The sequence below is a fragment of the Oncorhynchus mykiss genome, chromosome 13 (genome assembly GCF_013265735.2).
Source record: "Oncorhynchus mykiss isolate Arlee chromosome 13, USDA_OmykA_1.1, whole genome shotgun sequence".
NCBI lineage: Eukaryota > Metazoa > Chordata > Actinopteri > Salmoniformes > Salmonidae > Oncorhynchus > Oncorhynchus mykiss.
Genome location: NC_048577.1, coordinates 26675002 through 26695966, shown reverse-complemented (window position 1 = coordinate 26695966; position 20965 = coordinate 26675002). Strand labels below are relative to the sequence as shown.

The 20965-nt window shown below is 40.4% G+C and overlaps 1 protein-coding gene across 1 annotated transcript; it reads right to left on the bottom strand.

The window, feature by feature from the left end:
- Nucleotides 1-5372: 5372 nt before the first annotated feature.
- LOC110487400 (zinc finger protein 2 homolog) lies at nt 5373-20728 on the bottom strand. The gene is made up of 2 exons (XM_036942381.1): nt 20080-20728; nt 5373-7872 (listed from the first exon to the last, which is right to left on the bottom strand). The coding sequence occupies exons 1-2, from the start codon at nt 20399-20401 to the stop codon at nt 6578-6580; spliced, it is 1617 nt and encodes a 538-aa protein (XP_036798276.1). The 5' UTR covers nt 20402-20728; the 3' UTR covers nt 5373-6577.
- Between the last annotated feature and the right edge of the window lie 237 nt (nt 20729-20965).

Below are 20965 nucleotides of genomic sequence, written 5' to 3'. Positions count from 1 at the left end.
TAGTAACTATTAGTAGAACATGTTACTATGTTACTATGTAGTAACTATTAGTAGACCATGTTAATATGTTGTAACTATTAGTAGACCATGTTACTATGTAGTAACTATTAGTAGACCATGTAACTATGTAGTAACTATTAGTAGACCATATTACTATGTAGTAACTATTAGTAGACCATGTTACTATGTAGTAACTATTAGTAGACCATGTTACTATGTAGTAACTATTAGTAGACCATGTTACTATGTAGTAACTATTAGTAGACCATGTTACTATGTAGTAACTATTAGTAGAACATGTTACTATGTAGTAACTATTAGTAGACCATGTAACTATTTTTTATTTTATTTTATTTATTTTTTACCCCTTTTTCTCCCCAATTTCGTGGTATCCAATTGTTTAGTAGCTACCATCTTGTCTCATCGCTACAACTCCCGTACGGGCTCGGGAGAGACGAAGGTTGAAAGTCATGCGTCCTCCGATACACAACCCATCCAAGCCGCACTGCTTCTTAACACAGTGCCATCCAACCCAGAAGCCAGCCGCACCAATGTGTCGGAGGAAACATTGTGCACCTGGCAACCTTGGTTAGCGCGCATTGCGCCCGGCCAGCCACGGGAGTCACTGGTGCGCGATGAGACAAGGATTTCCCTACCGGCCAAACCCTCGCTAACCCGGAGGACGCTAGGCCAATTGTGCGTCGCCCCACGGACCTCCCAGTCACGGCCGGCTACGACAGAGCCTGGGCGCGAACCCAGAGTCTCTGGTGGCAAAGCTGGGGCTGCAGTACAGCGCCCTTAACCACTGCGCCACGCGTGAGGCAAACTATGTAGTAACTATTAGTAGACTATATTACCATGTAGTAACTTTTAGTAGACCATGTAACTATGTAGTAACTATTAGTTGACCACGTTACTATGTAGTAACTATTAGTAGACCATGTTACTATGTAGTAACTATTAGTAGACCATGTTACTATGTAGTAACTATTAGTAGACCATGTTACTATGTAGTAACTATTAGTAGACCATGTTACTATGTAGTAACTATTAGTAGACCATGTTACTATGTAGTAACTATTAGTAGACCATGTTACTATGTAGTAACTATTAGTAGAACATGTTACTATGTAGTAACTATTAGTAGACCATGTAACTATTTTTTATTTTATTTTATTTATTTTTTACCCCATTTTCTCCCCAATTTCGTGGTATCCAATTGTTTAGTAGCTACCATCTTGTCTCATCGCTACAACTCCCGTACGGGCTCGGGAGAGACGAAGGTTGAAAGTCATGCGTCCTCCGATACACAACCCATCCAAGCCGCACTGCTTCTTAACACAGTGCCATCCAACCCAGAAGCCAGCCGCACCAATGTGTCGGAGGAAACATTGTGCACCTGGCAACCTTGGTTAGCGCGCATTGCGCCCGGCCAGCCACGGGAGTCACTGGTGCGCGATGAGACAAGGATTTCCCTACCGGCCAAACCCTCGCTAACCCGGAGGACGCTAGGCCAATTGTGCGTCGCCCCACGGACCTCCCAGTCACGGCCGGCTACGACAGAGCCTGGGCGCGAACCCAGAGTCTCTGGTGGCAAAGCTGGGGCTGCAGTACAGCGCCCTTAACCACTGCGCCACGCGTGAGGCAAACTATGTAGTAACTATTAGTAGACTATATTACCATGTAGTAACTTTTAGTAGACCATGTAACTATGTAGTAACTATTAGTTGACCACGTTACTATGTAGTAACTATTAGTAGACCATGTTACTATGTAGTAACTATTAGTAGACCATGTTACTATGTAGTAACTATTAGTAGACCATGTAAATATGTAGTAACTATTAGTATACCATGTTACTATGTAGTAACCATTAGTAGACCATGTTACAATGTAGTAACCATTAGTAGACCATGTTACTATGTAGTAACTATTAGTAGACCATGTTACTATGTAGTAACTATTAGTAGACCATGTTACTATGTAGTAACTATTAGTAGACCATGTTAATATGTTGTAACTATTAGTAGACCATGTTAATATGTTGTAACTATTAGTAGACCATGTTAATATGTTGTAACTATTAGTAGACCATGTTACTATGTAGTAACTATTAGTAGACCATGTTACTATGTAGTAACTATTAGTAGACCATGTTACTATATAGTAACTATTAGTAGACCATGTTACTATGTAGTAACTATTATTAGACCATGTTACTATGTAGTAACTATTAGTAGACCATGTTACTATATAGTAACTATTAGTAGACCATGTTACTATGTAGTAACTATTAGTAGACCATGTTACTATGTAGTAACTATTAGTAGACCATGTTACTATTTAGTAACTATTAGTAGACCATGTTACTATGTATTAAATATGTAGTAACTATTAGTAGACCATGATACTATGTAGTAACTATTAGTAGACCATGTTACTATGTAGTAACTATTAGTAGACAATGTTTCTCACCCTAATATGCTCTTGGAAGTGCCCATATTCATAGAATTGCACTTTAAAGTTGGCTTGACCAGCAACATCAGTAAACTTGATGTAAAGACTCCTCAGTTCACAAATGGACCTGCAGACTTTGTGAACAATTAAACACACAGTTGCCTCATTGGCACCACACAAATCACCAGTTTCACAATGAAAGATTTCAGATTCCAAAAACCTCAAAGTGATCAGAACTTGGAGAGAATCGGGTAAAGGCCTTCCTCTTTGAGTCGAGGCTCAAGCAGGGATATTATCTCCAATACATTATCTTTGTACATAGAAAAGCAGTCTCAAAGTAATGTAATGGATGACTCCTATCCACAAGTACTGGTCTGGCCTCTGTAGTGCATGTTGATCTTCATTTAGACATTCCACATAGCCGGGCTCCCTCACAAATAGCACGAGGCACAAGGTAAAACTACCTCTTTGAAAGATTCATTTAAGCTTCAATTTAGTCCTACAGCAGCTCTAATCCTCCATCTTGCAATTTACTTTGTTGAGTCCAGAAGAGGCTAAATCTACCACTATTTTAAGAGAAGTCTGTGCAAGTCGCTTTGAGATAAGACAGCTCAAACAAGCATTTTAGTCTGGGACTAAGCTTAAGATTTGCTGGGAAACCGGCCCTGATTGTTGTATATAGTATGACTAAATGTGTTTCTTTCTGTGTTGCAGGGACAGTCAATAAATGGAACAGCAAGGCCACAGAACATGACATACGCAGATCTGTGGGAGACCACATCAAGCCCCCGGTAGAGCTGGGGTTGGTGTTTACCACTCCACCACACCTTCAGCAGGCTGGAAAAGTGGGATTGATCCATTTGTGTTTCAGTTTTCAGTAGTTGAATCCTTTGACGTATTGTTGATTTCAACATTTTTAATTTTCAACAAATTAACTGGGTTGGTTGAAAAGTGATATTAAACTTACATACCATGCATAGTGGGAGAGAAACAGAATTTATACTGTTTTTCATACTAAGATGGACCAAGATATGTTTTGCTTTTGCACATATTTGTTCATTGGTTTAGCAAGAGTCTGTTGATTGGTCAGTCATTGGGTTAATTTGTTTTACTATATGTTCAAATCAAGCTTTATTTATACAGCACATTTCAGACATGGATGCAACACAATGGCTTCACAGGAAAAAACAATGAAAATAAACAAATATTTACCACAACAAACATAAGAGGATAAAAAACAGAAGATTAACAACTGAAAGACTAATGAGCATCCTAAGAAAATGCCATTGATTAAAATATGAACAATTGGATGCAACATCCAACCCAAAATATCAGCTTGTTTTTACTACATTGTTTGTTTTTACGTTCCCCAGCAAGAAAACATGAATAGAAAAACCAAAGCCTGTAACACCTTCCCCCTTAGTAAGGCTAGGCCTCCCGCTAGCGGGTCACCTGCCAACAACATCCGGTGAAATTGGAGGGCGCGCAATTCACATAAATAATCATAATATTAAACATTTATGAACATTTTTTTATTTATTTTACCTTTATTTAACTAGGCAAGTCAGTTAAGAACAAATTCTTATTTTCAATGACGGCCTAAGAACAGTGGGTTAAATGCCTTGTTCAGGGGCAGAACGACAGATTTGTACCTAGTCAGCTCAGGGGTTTGAATTTACATACAAGTATCTTAAATTCTTGTTAATCTAACTGCATTGTCCGATTTACAAAAGGCTTTACAGTGAAACCATGCGATTGTTTGAGGACGGCACAACATATTTTCCAACCAGCACAGGCTTCATAAAAATCACAAATAGCGATTAAATCAATCACTTATATTTGAAAATCTTCCTGTTTGCAATCCCAAGGGTCCCAGCTACAACATGAATGGTTGTTTTGTTAGATAAAATTCTTGTATCCCAAAAAGTCAGTTCAGTTGGTGCCATCGATTTCAGTAATCCACTCATTCAACATGCAGACAAAGGAGTCCAAAAAGCTACCGCTAAACTTTGTATAAACAAGTCAAACTACGTCTCTATTTAATTCTCAGGTATCCTAAAATCTAAATAAACGATAAAATGTCATACATAAAGAAGTATGTTCAATAGAAAAGTAAAATTAGCAAGCGCACGCGGCGCCCTCTTCATAGTGCGCCAACAGACTGATATTATACCGGGACTCTTTGTACAAAAACTTCAAATTCTTGCTAGTTTTTTAAGAAACAAGCCTGAAACAATGAAGAAAGACTGGTGACATCTAGTGGAAGCTATAGGAATTGCAATCTGGGAGCTGGAATTACATATAACCCATAGCTTTCCATTATAAGACCCTAGGAGCTCCTAAACAATTCCCGTTGGTTTTTCTTTGGATTTTCGCCTGCCATATCAATTGTGTTATAGTCTCATACATTATTTTATGCCCAAAGTAAACTGCCTGTAGCTCAGGCCCTGAAGCCATGATATGCATATAATTGGTACCATTAGAAAGAAAACACTTTGAGGTTTGTAGAAATGCTAAAATAATGTAGAAGAATGGAGAAAAGCCAAAGAAAAACCAACCAGAGACCATCCTCTTAGAATCGCAAGAGAAAGGTCATATTGAAAATTAGCTCCCTGCATGCAATTCCTATGGCTTCCACCGGGTGTCAGCAGTCTATATTCAAGGTTTCAGGCTTGTAACTTCAAAAACGAATAAGAAATATCAGTTTTAGTAGAGGGACACAGTCCTGGAAATTCTTGTTTGCGCGCTATGAAGACATTACGCACCTGCTAAAATCGGTTTCCTGTTGAACATACTTCTTTCCAAAATAAATATTATAGTTTGATTACATTTTAGGGTATCTGAGGAGTAAATAGCATTTGCATTTTGACTTGTTGAAACAAAGTTTAGGGGTAGATTTTAGGATTCCTTTTGATGTCGGGCGCCGTCCTCAAACAATCGCATGGCATGTTTTCGCTGTAATAGCTACTGTAAATCAGACAGTGCAGTTAGATTAACAAGAATTTAAGCTTGTTAAAATCCATAATATTTATGATGATATATTCCAACAGGAAGTTGTCCCTCTAGCGGATCCATATTACCATGACTACCGGGACTCCTGTCCCTAAACTGATTATAGACTCAATTCATTATACTGCGTCCATGTGTATAACTAGCTGGACCCCTGTCCCTAAAACTGATTATAGATTTATTATACTGCGTTCAGGTGTATAGGCTGCAAGTACATTGAAATTAAATTGTCTTCTTTTCAACTTTCACTTTCAACTAAAACCAAACTTATATTGTAGATCGGGCATAGTCTTATTTTCAATAACATTTTGCTAAGTGGGATAGCCCCAATGTCACAGTCTTAACGTGTCCAAATCAATAGTCCAAATGCAAAAGCAGTTTGTGATAAATTGAAAACATAAAATGTACTATATACACAAACATCTGCCGCAATAATCGTATTTAAAAAAACAACCAAGCACCTTATTAACTGCAGAAGAACCAAAAACGCTGTTGTTTTGACAAGTAGAAATAAATCACTGATATCGATTAGGGGGGAAATCAGGTTGTATGTGCTGTTGAAACTAACACAACTAAAAAAAAACATGGACATGGGAGATATCTTTTATCTCACTGGTTAGAGGACAATCTGCAGAAGACAGTCAGCTACATTTTGGAGTGATGCATTTAAATGTAGGGGTCGCTAAACAAAGGAACGCAACACTTATTTGTCATCACTCATTGATATCATGTTGAAATCAATTGTGTGACAGGAGGGAGATGAGGTTGCACGTTCTGTTAAAACTAAAAGATCAAAACCCACACAACATCTGGGACTAATGTTAACATCACTGGTTAGAGGACAATTTGTAGAAAACAGCTGGCCACATTTTAAACTGTTGCATTTTGATTCAAGTGGGTCACCGACATGGTAAGTGTAACACAGCTCTTATTGTGTTAGTCACTTTTTGTTAAATCACATAAAAAGTACTCTTTCAATTCAGAGCCTGGATTTTTCCCAAGACTAATATCCATATCACGCTGAAATCAATTGAATGGGGCAAACGTTTAGGGTTCTACATTGTGAAATACCTTTGTGACATAAATTCACTGATATCACAAAATAACTCCTTCATGTATGTATTTTCTGATGTTTGATCAGAGATCTTTTATCAGAGTATCTCTTGTAACATTGATCACAGCTATAAGGTTTCTCTCCTGTGTGTGTTCTCTGGTGTGATGTCAGATGGCCAGATCGACCAAAACGCTTCCCACATTGACCACAGCTATAAGGTTTCTCTCCTGTGTGTATTCTCTGGTGAAGAGTCAGAGAGCAAGATCGACCAAAACTCTTCCCACATTGACCACAGCTATAAGGTTTCAATCCTGTGTGTGTTCTCTGGTGTAGAGTCAGAGAGCCAGATGTAGTACATCTCTTCCCACATTGTTCGCAGCTGTAAGGATTCTCTCCTGTGTGTGTTCTCTGGTGTATTATCAGCTGGCCAGATTGACCAAAACTCCTCCCACATTGACCACAGCTATAAGGTTTCTCTCCTGTGTGTGTTCTCTGGTGTAGAGTCAGAGTGCCAGATGTAGTAAAACTCTTCCCACATTGACCACAGCTATAAGGTCTCTCTCCTGTGTGTATTCTCTGGTGTGATGTCAGCTGGCCAGATCGACCAAAACTCTTCCCACATTGACCACAGCTGTAAGGTTTCTCTCCTGTGTGTATTCTCTGGTGCATTTTCAGGTGGCCAGATTGACCAAAACTCTTCCCACATTGACCACAGCTATAAGGTTTCTCTCCTGTGTGTATTCTCTGGTGTAGAGTCAGAGTGCCAGATGTAGTACATCTCTTCCCACATTGAACACAGCTATAAGGTTTCTCTCCTGTGTGTGTTCTCTGGTGTAATGTCAGCCGGCCAGATGTAGTACATCTCTTCCCACATTGACCACAGCTATAAGGTCTCTCTCCTGTGTGTATTCTCTGGTGTAATGTCAGATGGCAAGATTGACCAAAACTCTTCCCACATTGACCACATCTATAAGGTTTCTCTCCTGTGTGTATTCTCTGGTGTTGAGTCAGAGAGCCAGATCGACTAAAACTCTTCCCACATTGACCACAGCTATAAGGTTTATCTCCTGTGTGTATTCTCTGGTGTGATATCAGGCTGGTTGACTGAGTAAAACCCTTCCCACATTGAACACAGTTATAAGGTCTCTCTCCTGTGTGTGTTCTCTGATGAATTTTAATGCCTGATGAGGTGAATCTCTTCCCACAGTCAGAGCAGCAGTGAATTCTCTTCCCTGTGGGTCTCTGCTGGTGTTTCTTGAGGTGTTCTGATCTGGAAATACTTTTCTCTGCCTCTTCAGCATCATGAGGTTGTTGAGGCTCCCGAGAGGAGCCACTATAGTCCCGTATCTCTCCTGTGTGAACAGCAAAGTCAGACAGATGATTAAAGGCCCACAACAGTGGAAATCCACTGTAAAAGGTGATGCCAACAGCATAGCCATAATGTTGCACAACAATTGATGTCTGTAATGAATGTTAAAATTATTTGACAATTGTCTTAAAATGAGCAACAAGTCACATTTTGTCTAAAATTTCACATTAGTAGTAACATTAAGATTGTAGACTGGAAATACGTTATTCATGTTGTTGAAACTAAGCAGTGTGGCAGAAGTCTTTTGGTCTCCAATACAGGCCCCTTTCTGTGTTGTTAAAATTGCGGCACGAGAGCAATTTGTTTGCAGAAACTCCTCCCTGCTAATGAGGAAACCACTAGTTATGGATGTAGTATATATCTGGTGTCGTGGAAATTTCCTGTATTACCACATCATGAGAGAGCAAACCACACACAAGTCAGAGTTATCATAAAGTCCATCTTTTAATAACATGAACTTCACCATAGCCCTCTGACTCTCAGATCAATTCAGTGTCATAAATGAATTCTCTGAGAGTGCTTACAAAACAGTCCTTGGTATCATTTATAGCCAAGACACCCATCAAAACTCACATGACGAATAACAGATCTTAGGAACATTATACAAATAACCTTTTACCAGAAAAAGGAGTATCCCATAATTTATAGCATTACATTATACAAATAACCTTTTACCAGAAAAAGGAGTATCCCATAATTTATAGCATATAGCATTAGCTATAAATTATCGTTCAGTTTGGTCTCCTAAACCAAAGCTCCTATCTCGTTCTTGGTACCACTTAGAACCCAAAACATTACCTCATCCAATGGCATATATCAAATACACCCCTTCCTGGACAAGCTTACAGAGAGACGTGACTGGCACACAGACATTGTGGAGCCACCTAACTGGTTCCCCATTAATCACACAATCCCCTCACATGGTTTAGGAATAGTTTACAGACACATTCACAGATAAGACTAACCCAACCTCTCCCCCCTCTGGGCCCAAGTAACTTTTCCCCCACATAAGCATGCTTATGAAATTAATAAAACATCTTATTTATAAATGTTACCTAAAGAATTCTGATTCTGCCACGACACTGGTAATGAGGAAACCACTAGTTATGGTTTCCATTGAGGCGGCAGGGTAGCCTAGCCTATGGATGGAGTATATCTGGTAATGAGGAAACCGCTAGTTATGGATGTAGTATATCTGGTAATGAGGAAACCGCTAGTTATGGATGTAGTATATCTGGTTATGAGGAAACCACTAGTTATGGATGGAGTATATCTGGTAATGAGGAAACCGCTAGTTATGGATGTAGTATATCTGGTAATGAGGAAACCACTAGTTATGGATGTAGTATATCTGGTAATGAGGAAACTGCTAGTTATGGATGTAGTATATCTGGTAATGAGGAAACCGCTAGTTATGGATGTAGTATATCTGCCAGGAGCAAAAATGGTGAGCAAAGATTTTAGTTTTTCACAATGTATTCTGAATGTAAATGGGGGAAAACTCAGCAGAGTAACCTCCATTTCCAGGTTTCTTATGAGTGCATTTCACACTACTTTGGATTATAATTGTAAGGCTCCTGCTTAATATAATGTTTGTGTCATCACAACCGCTTTGTACTTAAAAAATGCTCTTTGGCTAGCTTTTCCATCAGCCTGACAATGAGGGTTTGTACACTGTTTGCCAAATCAATTTGTTACGGATGTTGGATCCAACGTGCAGCACGGCATAACTGTCTTTACCAGAGTAATGAATGAAGAAACACTTTGGTTGTTGTTGCATGTCGTGATGTTGTCATTTGACTGGAATTCAGAAAATGATTTCCTGGATCAGCTGATGATAGATGAACATGTGACTAACTAAACAGCTACAGTATTAAGTATGATGTGTAATTATTGAAGAACTGCGTTAATGACAGTATCCATTTGGGTGTTGTCAATAAAGTTACGATTTTTTATTTCACCTTTATTTAACTTCTTATGGCTGGGGGCAGTATTGAGTAGCTTGGATGAATAAGGTGCCCAGAGTAAACTACCTGCTCCTCAGTCCCAGTTGCTAATATATGTATATTATTAGTATATTTGGATAGAAAACACTCTGAAGTTAAGAGTACGGTGATTGACAGAGTCGAAAGCCTTGGCCAGGTCGATGAAGACGGCTGCACAGTACTGTCTTTTATCGATGGCTGTTATGATATCGTTTAGTACTTTGAGCGTGGCTGAGGTGCACCCGTGACCAGCTCGGAAACCGGATTGCACAGCGGAGAAGGTACAGTGGGATTCTAAATGGTCAGTGATCTGTTTGTTAACTTGGCTTTCGAAGACATTAGCAAGGCAGGGCAGGATGGATATACAGTGCCTTGCGAAAGTATTCGGCCCCCTTGAACTTTGCGACCTTTTGCCACATTTCAGGTTTCAAACATAAAGATATAAAACTGTATTTTTTTGTGAAGAATTAACAACAAGTGGGACACAATCATGAAGTGGAACGACATTTATTGGATATTTCAAACTTTTATAACAAATCAAAAACTGAAAAATTGGGCGTGCAAAATTATTCAGCCCCTTTTAGTTTCAGTGCAGCAAACTCTCTCCAGAAGTTCAGTGAGGATCTCTGAATGATCCAATGTTGACCTAAATGACTAATGATGATAAATACAATCCACCTGTGTGTAATCAAGTCTCCGTATAAATGCACCTGCACTGTGATAGTCTCAGAGGTCCGTTAAAAGCGCAGAGAGCATCATGAAGAACAAGGAACACACCAGGCAGGTCCGAGATACTGTTGTGAAGAAGTTTAAAGCCGGATTTGGATACAAAAAGATTTCTCAAGCTTTAAACATCCCAAGGAGCACTGTGCAAGCGATAATATTGAAATGGAAGGAGTATCAGACCACTGCAAATCTACCAAGACCTGGCCGTCCCTCTAAACTTTCAGCTCATACAAGGAAAAGACTGATCAGAGATGCAGCCAAGAGGCCCATGATCACTCTGGATGAACTGCAGAGATCTACAGCTGAGGTGGGAGACTCTGTCCATAGGACAACAATCAGTCGTATATTGCACAAATCTGGCCTTTATGGAAGAGTGGCAAGAAGAAAGCCATTTCTTAAAGATATCCATAAAAAGTGTTGTTTAAAGTTTGCCACAAGCCACCTGGGAGACACACCAAACATGTGGAAGAAGGTGCTCTGGTCAGATGAAACCAAAATGGAACTTTTTGGCAACAATGCAAAACGTTATGTTTGGCGTAAAAGCAACACAGCTCATCACCCTGAACACACTATCCTCACTGTCAAACATGGTGGTGGCAGCATCATGGTTTGGGCCTGCTTTTCTTCAGCAGGGACAGGGAAGATAGTTAAAATTGATGGGAAGATGGATGGAGCCAAATACAGGACCATTCTGGAAGAAAACCTGATGGAGTCTGCAAAAGACCTGAGACTGGGACGGAGATTTGTCTTCCAACAAGACAATGATCCAAAACATAAAGCAAAATCTACAATGGAATGGTTCAAAAATAAACATATCCAGGTGTTAGAATGGCCAAGTCAAAGTCCAGACCTGAATCCAATCGAGAATCTGTGGAAAGAACTGAAAACTGCTGTTCACAAATGCTCTCCATCCAACCTCACTGAGCTCGAGCTGTTTTGCAAGGAGGAATGGGAAAAATGTTCAGTCTCTCGATGTGCAAAAACTGATAGACATACCCCAAGCGACTTACAGCTGTAATCGCAGCAAAAGGTGGCGCTACAAAGTATTAACTTAAGGGGGCTGAATAATTTTGCACGCCCAATTTTTCAGTTTTTGATTTGTTAAAAAAGTTTGAAATATCCAATAAATGTCGTTCCACTTCATGTCCCACTTGTTGTTGATTCTTCACAAAAAAAATACAGTTTTATATCTTTATGTTTGAAGCCTGAAATGTGGCAAAAGGTCGCAAAGTTCAAGGGGGCCGAATACTTTCGCAAGGCACTGTAGGTCTAACAGTTTGGGTCTAGAGTGTCACCCCCTTTGAAGAGGGGGATGACCGCGGCAGCTTTCCAATCTTTAGGAATCTCGGACGATACGAAAGTGAGGTTGAACAGACTAGTAATAGGGGTTGCCACAATGGAGGCAAATCATTTTTGAAAGACAGGGTCCAGATTGTCTAGCCCAGCTGATTTGTACGGGTCCAGGTTTTGCAGCTCTTTCAGAACATCTGCTATCTGGATTTGGGTAAAGGAGAAGCTGGGGAGGCTAGGGCAAGTAGCTGCGAGGGGTGCAGAGCTGTTGGCCGGGGTTGGGGTAGCCAGGAGGAAAGCGTGGCCAGCCGTAGAGAAATGCTTATTGAAATTCTCAATTATCGTGGAGTTATCGGTGGTGTCAGTGTTTCCTAGCCTCAGTGTAGTGGGCAGCTGGGATGAGGTGCTCTTATTCTCCATGGACTTTACAGTCTCCCAAAACCTTTTGGAGTTTGAGCTACAGGATGCAAATTTCTGTTTGAAAAATCTAGCCATTGCTTTCCTAACTGACTGTGTGTATTGGTTCCTGACTTCTCTGAAAAGTTGCATATCATGGGGACTATTCGGTGCTAGTGCAGTACGCCACAGGATGTTTTTGTGCTGGTCGAGGGCAGTCAGGTCTGGGGTGAACCAAGGGCTATATCTGTTCTTAGTTACACATTTTTTGAAAGGGGCATGCTTATTTAAGGTGGTGAGGAAATTACTTTTAAAGAACAACCAGGCATCCTCTACTGATGGGATGAGGTCAAAATCCTTCCAAGATACCCGGGCCAGGTCGATAAGGCCTGCAAGTGTTTTAGGGAGCGTTTGACAGTGATGAGGGGTGGTCGTTTGACCGCGGACCTATAACAGATGCAGGCAGTGATCGCTGAGATCCTCATTGAAAACAGCAGAGGTGTATTTGGAGGGCAAGTTGGTCAGGATAATATCTATGAGGGTGCCCATGTTTACAGATCTAGGGCTGTACCTGGTGGGTTCCTTTATAATTTGTGTGAGATTGAGGGCATCTAGCTTGGATTGTAGGATGGCCGGGGTGTTAAGCATATCCCACTTTAGGTCACCTAACAGAACGAACTCTGAAGATAGATGGGGGGCAATCAATTCACTTATGGTGTCCAGGGCACAGCTGGGAGCTGAGGGGGGTCTGTAACAGGCGGCAACAGTGAGAGACTTATTTCTGGAGAGATTAATTTTTTTAATTAGAAACTCAAACTGTTTGGGAATGGACTGGAAAGTCAGGCAGGCTCTCTTTTTGACAGTTCTATCTTGACAGAAAATGTTGTAGTTGGGGATGGAAGTTTCAGAATTTTTGGTGGCCTTCCTAAGCCAGGATTCAGACACGGCAAGGACGTCAAGGTTGGCGAAGTGTGCTAAAGCAGTGAGTAAAACAAACTTAGGGAGGAGGCTTCTGATGTTAACATGCATGAAACCAAGGCTTTATCGATTACAGCAGTCAACAAATGAGAGTGCCTGGGGACACGCAGGGCCTCGGTTAACCTCTACATCACCCGAGGAACAGAGGAGTAGGATGAGGGTACGGCTAAAGGCTATCAGAACTGGTTGTCTAGTGTGTTGGGAACAGAGAATAAAAGGAGCAGATTTCTGGGCGTGGTAGGATAGATCCAAGGCATGATGTACAGAGAGGGGTATGGTAGGGTGCGGGTACAGTGGAGATTAACCTAGGCATTGAGTGACGATAAGAGAGGTTGCATCTCTGGAGGCACCAGTTATGCTAGGTGAGGTCACCGCATATGTGGGAGGTGGGACAAAAGAGTTCTCTGAGGCATGTTGAGTGGGACTAGGGGCTCCGCAGTAAAATAAAACTACTACCCTAAACAGTATACAAGGCATATTGACATTAGAGAGACATAAAGCAAGGTATAAAGCAATCACAGGTGTTGATTGGGAGAGCTAGCTAAGACAACAACGGGTAAGACAACAGTTAATCAGCTAAGACAACAACAGGTAAAATGGTGATGAATGGGCAGAGGGGGTCAGTTAACTACACACAGGGCCTGAGTTCGAGGCTGGGGCCGACAGATAAACAAAATAAAACAAAATGGAGAACCGTGATTAACATCTTATGGCTGCAGGGGAAGAATTGAGTAGCTTGGATGAAAGGTGCCCAGAGTAAACGGCCTGCTCCTCAGTCCCAGTTACTAATATATGCATACTATTATTAGTATTGGATAGAAAACACTCTGAAGTTTCTAAAACTGTTTAAATTATGTCTGTTTGTATACCAGAACTCATATGGCAGGCAAAATCCTGAGAAAAAATCCAAACAGGAAGTGGAAATTCTGAGGCTGGTAGAGTTTCAACCAAGATCCCATTGAAATCACAGCGAGATATGAATGAGTATTCCTACTTCCTACGGCTTCCACTAGAGGTCAACAGTCTGTAGAACTTTGTCTGATGACTCCACTGTGAAGGGGAGCCGAATGAGAGTAGAATGAGTCACCACTGCCATGAGGTGAACATTCTTTGACCACGCGCGTACATGTGAGGAGGACCTCCGTTCCACCGCTCATTTGAAGTCAATGTAATTCTCCGGTTGGAACGTTATTCAAGATGGAACAACAGTCTAAAGATTGAGTCAATACATCGTTTGACATGTTTCTACTGACTGTTACGGAACATTTGGACATTTCGTCAGGTTTAGTGAACGCGCTTCGTGACTTTGGAATTGTTTACCAAACGCACTAACCAAAGTAGCTAATTGGACATAAATAACGGACATTATTGAACAATCAAGCATTTATTGTGGACCTGGGATTCCTGGGAGTGCATTCTGATGAAAATCATCAAAGGTAAGGGAATATTTATCATGTCATTTCTGGTTTCTGTTGACTCCAACATGGGGGCTAATTTGGCTATTGTTCTGAGCTCCGTCTCAGATTATTGCATGGTTTGCTTTTTCCGTAATAAAAAAAAAAAATCTGACACAGCGGTTGCATTAAGAAGTATATCTATAATTCCATGTGTATAACTTGTATTTTCATCTACATTTATGATGAGTATTTCTGTTGAAACGATGTGGCTATGCAAAATCACTTGATGTTTTTGGAACTAGTGAATCTAATAAACCAATGTAAACTGATTTTTTTATATAAATATAAACTTTATCAAACAAAACATGCATGTATTGTGTAACATGAAGTCCTATGAGTGTCATCTGATGAAGATAATTCAAGGTTAGTGATACATTTTTATCTTGATTTCTGCTTTTTGCGAATGCTAGATTTCGCTGGAAAATGGCTGTGCTTATTGTGGTTTGGTGGAGACCTAACATAATCGTTTGTAGTGCTTTCACTGAAAAGCCTATTTGAAATTGGACACTTGGTGGGATAACAACAAGATTACCTTTAAAATTATATAAGACACGTGTTTGTTTTAGGAATTGTAATTATGATATTTCTGTGGTTTGAATTTGGCGCCATCAATTTTCACTGGTAGTTGTCATATCGATCCCGGTATTGGGATTGCAGCCATAACAAGGTACACCATTCGTGAAAATCTATTTTTACACTGGGAGCAGAAAATGCTTTTCTCCTGTGTGTATTCTCTCATGCCTTTTCAGGTTAGTTAACATGGTAAAACTCTTTTCACGCTGGGAACATTGGTAAGGCTTTTCTCCTGTGTAGTAGTCTCACATTCTTTTTTAGGTTTCCTATCTTAGTAAAACTCTTTCCACACTGGGAACATTGGAAAGGCTTTTGTCCTGTGTGTAGTCTCTTGTGCCTTTTCAGGTTAGCTAACACAGCAAAACTCTTTACACACTGGGAGCATTGGAAAGGCTTTTCTCCAGTGTGTGTCCTCTCATGCAGTTTTAGGTTCCCACAGTTTTAGGTTCCCACTATTTTCACAGTGGGAGCAGTGGTGTTGTCTCGCTGTTTTGGGCATCTCTGTGCCTGGTTCCCCTGAAGGACTCTTCCTGCTGTCAGAGTGAGAGTCTGGTTCCTCTCCTTGCAAAGACACACAGAGTATGTCATTAAACACAGACCTAAATGAAACCTCCACATGATTAAACTGTCTTCCTATGAGGTTTAATCTAGACTTGATCCCTCAATAAAAGAGCAGAACTGGTCATTACAGAGTGGCTGTAGTGCTTTGTAGGCTGGGTAAATCCATTTGATTTCAATAAATTTTTTGACAGCATCCCTTTTGATTGAAAAAAATATTTCCTTACATGTTTAACTATGGAAGAAGTGGTAAGAAAGTGACTTCATGTAACTGAATGTAAAAACATTCATGAGATATACAGTACCAGTCAAAAGTTGACACACCTAGTCATTCAAGGGTTCTTTTGTAATTTTACTATATTCTACATTGTAGAATAATAGTGAAGACATCAAAACTATGAAATAACACATATGGAATCATGTAGTAACCAAAAAAGTGGTAAACATTTAAAAATATATTTGAGATTTTTCAAAGTAGCCACCCGTTGCCTTGAAGACAGCTTTGCACACTCTTGGCATTCTCTCAACCAGCTTCACCTGGAATACTTTTCCAACAGTCTTGAAGGAGTTCCCACATATGCTGAGCACTTTTTGGCTGCTTTTCCTTCACTCTGTGGTCCAACTCACCCCGAACCATCTCAATTGGGTTGAGGTCGGGTGATTGTGAAGGCCAGGTCAGCTGGTGCAGCACTCCATCACTCTCCTTCTTGGTAAAATAGCCCTTACACAGCCTGGAGGTGTGTTGGGTCATTGTCCTGTTGAAAAACAAATGATAGTCCCACTAAGCGCAAACCAGATGGGATGGCGTATCGCTTCAAAATGCTGTGGTAGCCAGACAGGTGTGTGCCTTTTCAAATCATGTCCAATCAAGTTGTAGAAACATCTCAACGATGATCAATGGAAACAGGATGCACAGCTGAGCTCAAAGTAGAGTCTCATAGCAAAGGGTCTGAATACTTAAATAAGGTATTTCTGTTTTTTATTTTTTTTCTCTAAACCCATTTTCTCTTTGTCATTATGGGGTATTGTGTGTAGATTGATGAGGATTTGTATTTATTTAATCCATTGTAGAATAAGGCTGTAACGTAACAAAATGTGGAAAGAAGTGACAGGGTTAAATACTTTCTAAAATATATCTCTAGATAAATAAATATTTATATTTGTTATTATATCTCTCAGATAAAGGACAGACACTCAGAACAAACTTCCTTTAGATGTTTTGGGGGAAACAATGTTACTATGGTTACTGTTGTTCCATGTTGTGAATGTTATCTAATGTGTTACTATGGTTACTGTTGTGCCATGTTGTGAATGTTATCCAATGTGTTACAGCAGTACGGCCAAATCATGTTTTGACATAAATCAATGATCCTTGGTATAACCTTAAAACAGTACTATACTGGGGAAGCCCTTCATGATGGAGGGTGTTTCTACAGTACTATACTGGGGAAGCCCTTCATATTGGAGGGTGTTTCTACAGTACTATACTGGGGAAGCTCTTCATATTGGAGGGTGTTTCTACAGTACGATACTGGGGAAGCCCTTCATATTGGAGGGTGTTTCTACAGTACTACACTGGGGAAGCCCTTCATGTTGGAGGATGTTTCTACAGTACTACACTGGGGAAGCCCTTCATGTTGGAGGGTGTTTCTACAGTACTATACTGGGGAAGCCCTTCATGTTGGAGGGTGTTTCTACAGTACTATACTGGGGAAGCCCTTCATATTGGAGGGTGTTTCTACAGTACTATACTGGGGAAGCCCTTCATATTGGAGGGTGTTTCTACAGTACTATACTGGGGAAGCCCTTCATATTTGAGGGTGTTTCTACAGTACTATACTGGGGAAGCCCTTATGTTATTTAAACCTTCTTAAAACAATTCCATATCGCTTAGAAGAACCTCCCCCTCAGACAAGGCTTAGACTGTAATGGGTTAAACTATCTGAAACTTACATTACTCTGAGACTAGTTATCCTGGGATCTTACATTACTCTGAGACTAGTTATCCTGGGATCTTACATCTTACATTACTCAGACTAGTTATCATGGGGAATAGTTTTAATAAATTTGCAAAAAATCTAAACCTGTTTTTGCTTTGGCATTTAGGGGTATTGTGATGGCATTATGGGGTATTGTGATGGCATTATGGGGTATAGTGTGAAGATTGATGAGGATTTAAAAAATAATAATACATTTTAGAATAAAGGGATTACATTTTTGGCCAATATTTTCCTTCTCCCAAAAAACGATACTGATAACCGATATTTAAAATTTTAGCGGCTTTTTAAGCATTCTAGTACAGTTAAAAAGTTAACAAACACACACACGGACGCAGCGGTCTAAGTCACTGCATCTCAGTGCAAGAGGCGTCACTACAGTCCCTGGTTCCAATCCAGGCTGTATCACATCCGGCCGTGATTGGGAGACCCACAGTAGTTGTCTGTTATTGGTGTAGAGAGGATGACAAAGGAGAGGGTTCCCACAGTAGTTGTCTGTTATTGGTGTAGAGAGGAAGACAAAGGAGAGGGATCCCACATGTGGATAAGAAGATGCAAATGATCCTTATTACTAGAAAATATTCATTTTAGGAATTTTACAACTTTAGCTCTCTAGGTCAAGCCAGTAGGCTACAGTAGGTTGTATCTCTCTAGGTCAAGCCAGTAGGCTACAGTAGATTGTATCTCTCTAGGTCATGCCAGTAGGTTGTATCTCTCTAGATCAAACCAGTAGGCTACAGTAGGTTTTATCTCTCTAGGTCATGCCAGTAGGGTGCAACTCTCTAGGTCATGCCAGTAGGGTGCAACTCTCTAGGTCATGCCAGTAGGGTGCAACTCTCTAGATCATGCCAGTAGGTTACAGTAGGTTGTATCTCTCTAGGTCATGCCAGTATGTTACTGTAGCTTACATCTCTCTAGGTCATGCCAGTAGGTTACAGTAGGTTGTATCTCTCTAGAGCAAACCAGTAGACTACAGTAGGTTGTATCTCTCTAGGTCAAGCCAGTAGGTTACAGTAGGTTGTATCTCTCTGGGTTCATTTTCTAACACGGTGGTTGTGGAATTTCTCTGCTTTTTATTCAGGAAACACGTTCATGTGGTACAAAGAACTGATGTGTCAGTAGCACAGAGGGAATGAAGGAACATGGAATAAGTACTGTAATTGCTTTTGTGTTGAGGGAGTATTTTATAGAGAGCTATAATGGATTTATTACAGTAGGTTGCTTCTCTCTAGGTCATGCCAGTAGGCTGCAACTCTCTAGGTCATGCCAGTAGGCTACAGTAGGTTCTATCTCTCTAGGTCATGCCAGTAGGTTACAGTAGGTTGTATCCCTCTAGGTCATGCCAGTAGGTTACAGTAGGTTGTATCTCTCTAGGTCATGCCAGTAGGTTACAGTAGGTTGTATCTCTCTAGGTCATGCCAGTAGGTTACAGAAGGTTTTATCTCTCTAGGTCATGCCAGTAGACTACAGTAGGTTGTATCTCTCTAGGTCATGCCAGTAGGCTACAGTAGGTTGTATCCAAGTGGAAACAATTATCAACCCAATGTGGAAAGTGTCGAATTTGGTCAACAACAAAATGAATGTCTTATTTGCTACGTGAAGTTTGCTTGATCCAACAGAAGTGTCGTAATGATTAAGTTGTTATGTGGACACATGACATACCGACAACTTTGATAAAAACACTATAGGAGTTGTCTCCAGATCGCTATGCATATTCATGCTAGTAGCTTAGCATCTCTCTCCATTGAAAACAGGTGGTTGACCACAACAACCCTCATAGATTATAAACAATAGATTACAATAATAAGATGTATCCACCAATCCAAAGAAAGGATAGGCGGGAGCTAGACAACCCGCTGTGCCGCTTTGTGGACAACGACTCCCCTTGTTAGGGCGGAGAGACATCTTGTCAGTATATCCATAATCTTTGGTGTGGCCAACACAACTCTCACATGGCACTATTGGGGGGCACGGTGTGTAGTAAAACATCACTACACGAAAATCACAACATGCCGTGCCACCCAGTCTGCAGTCAGCAGATAGACCCTTCTCAAATATACATGTTAAGTGACTTTTTGGAAACGGAACGGAGAAAACAAGGGGTAGCTTGCTCTCTACGTCGTCTGATTCCAGACATATCAGTCATCATCCCAGGGCCCTCCGTTGAAGAGGTATTGACGAGCCAACTCCGAATATCCTAAATTAAAAACAAATTTAAGGTGGAACTTACTGGTGTTAATCAGATCTCCTATCTCCTCTTCATCTTTCAATGTGACAGTAATCTCTCCTTCCTTCTTCACTCCAAAAACGACATCCTCCTCTTCTTTTACTGTAACATCTTCCTTCTCTTTCACTCTGAACGAGTCTTCCTCTTCTTTCACTGAAACGTCTTTCTCTTCTTCTTTCACTGTAACAGCCTCATCCTCTACTTGTTTTACTGTAACATCCTCCTCTTCCCTCTCCTCTTTCACGACAATGTTCAGCCCCAGACCTTCTTTCTCCGTCCAGCAGACCTCTTCTTTAACAGGAGGGGAGTAGTTTAGGGAACTCATGGTCGGGGATGTTAGCTAGGTAGCTAATTATTAGCGGCTTGACTAGTGCTAATTTAACCAGCCAGCTGACTAATAGAAAATAACGTAATATTAAATTAAATAGATTAACAAGTATATACAACAGAAGTGTGTCTAAAACACAGTAGTCAATATACACCGAAAGCGTGTAAATAGCTTGAATATTTCGGCTGTATTGGCTAGCAAGCTAGCGAAGTGGTTGACGAGCTGTTTATGAAGAACTGTCCACTAGATTATACGTCACGCTGGGAGCGTCGCCTGAAAGACGCACATCCCCGTCTGCTGACTGGAGGGGAAACGCAGTTGAGGATCATATTTTATTTTCAGACAAAGTTCATTTTAAATGGATTTAATTAAATAATACTATTATATTGAGACATACATAGACAGGAATGTCTTGATTGATTAGTGCGAATAAAACATGTTTATTACTGCGCATTTAAGGCAGTTTCATTAAGTCAAACTAAATCTAAATAAGTAGCTAACAATACATCATGCAGATGTATATAATGAACAGACTAGGTCTATACTGTTCCTGCTAATAAT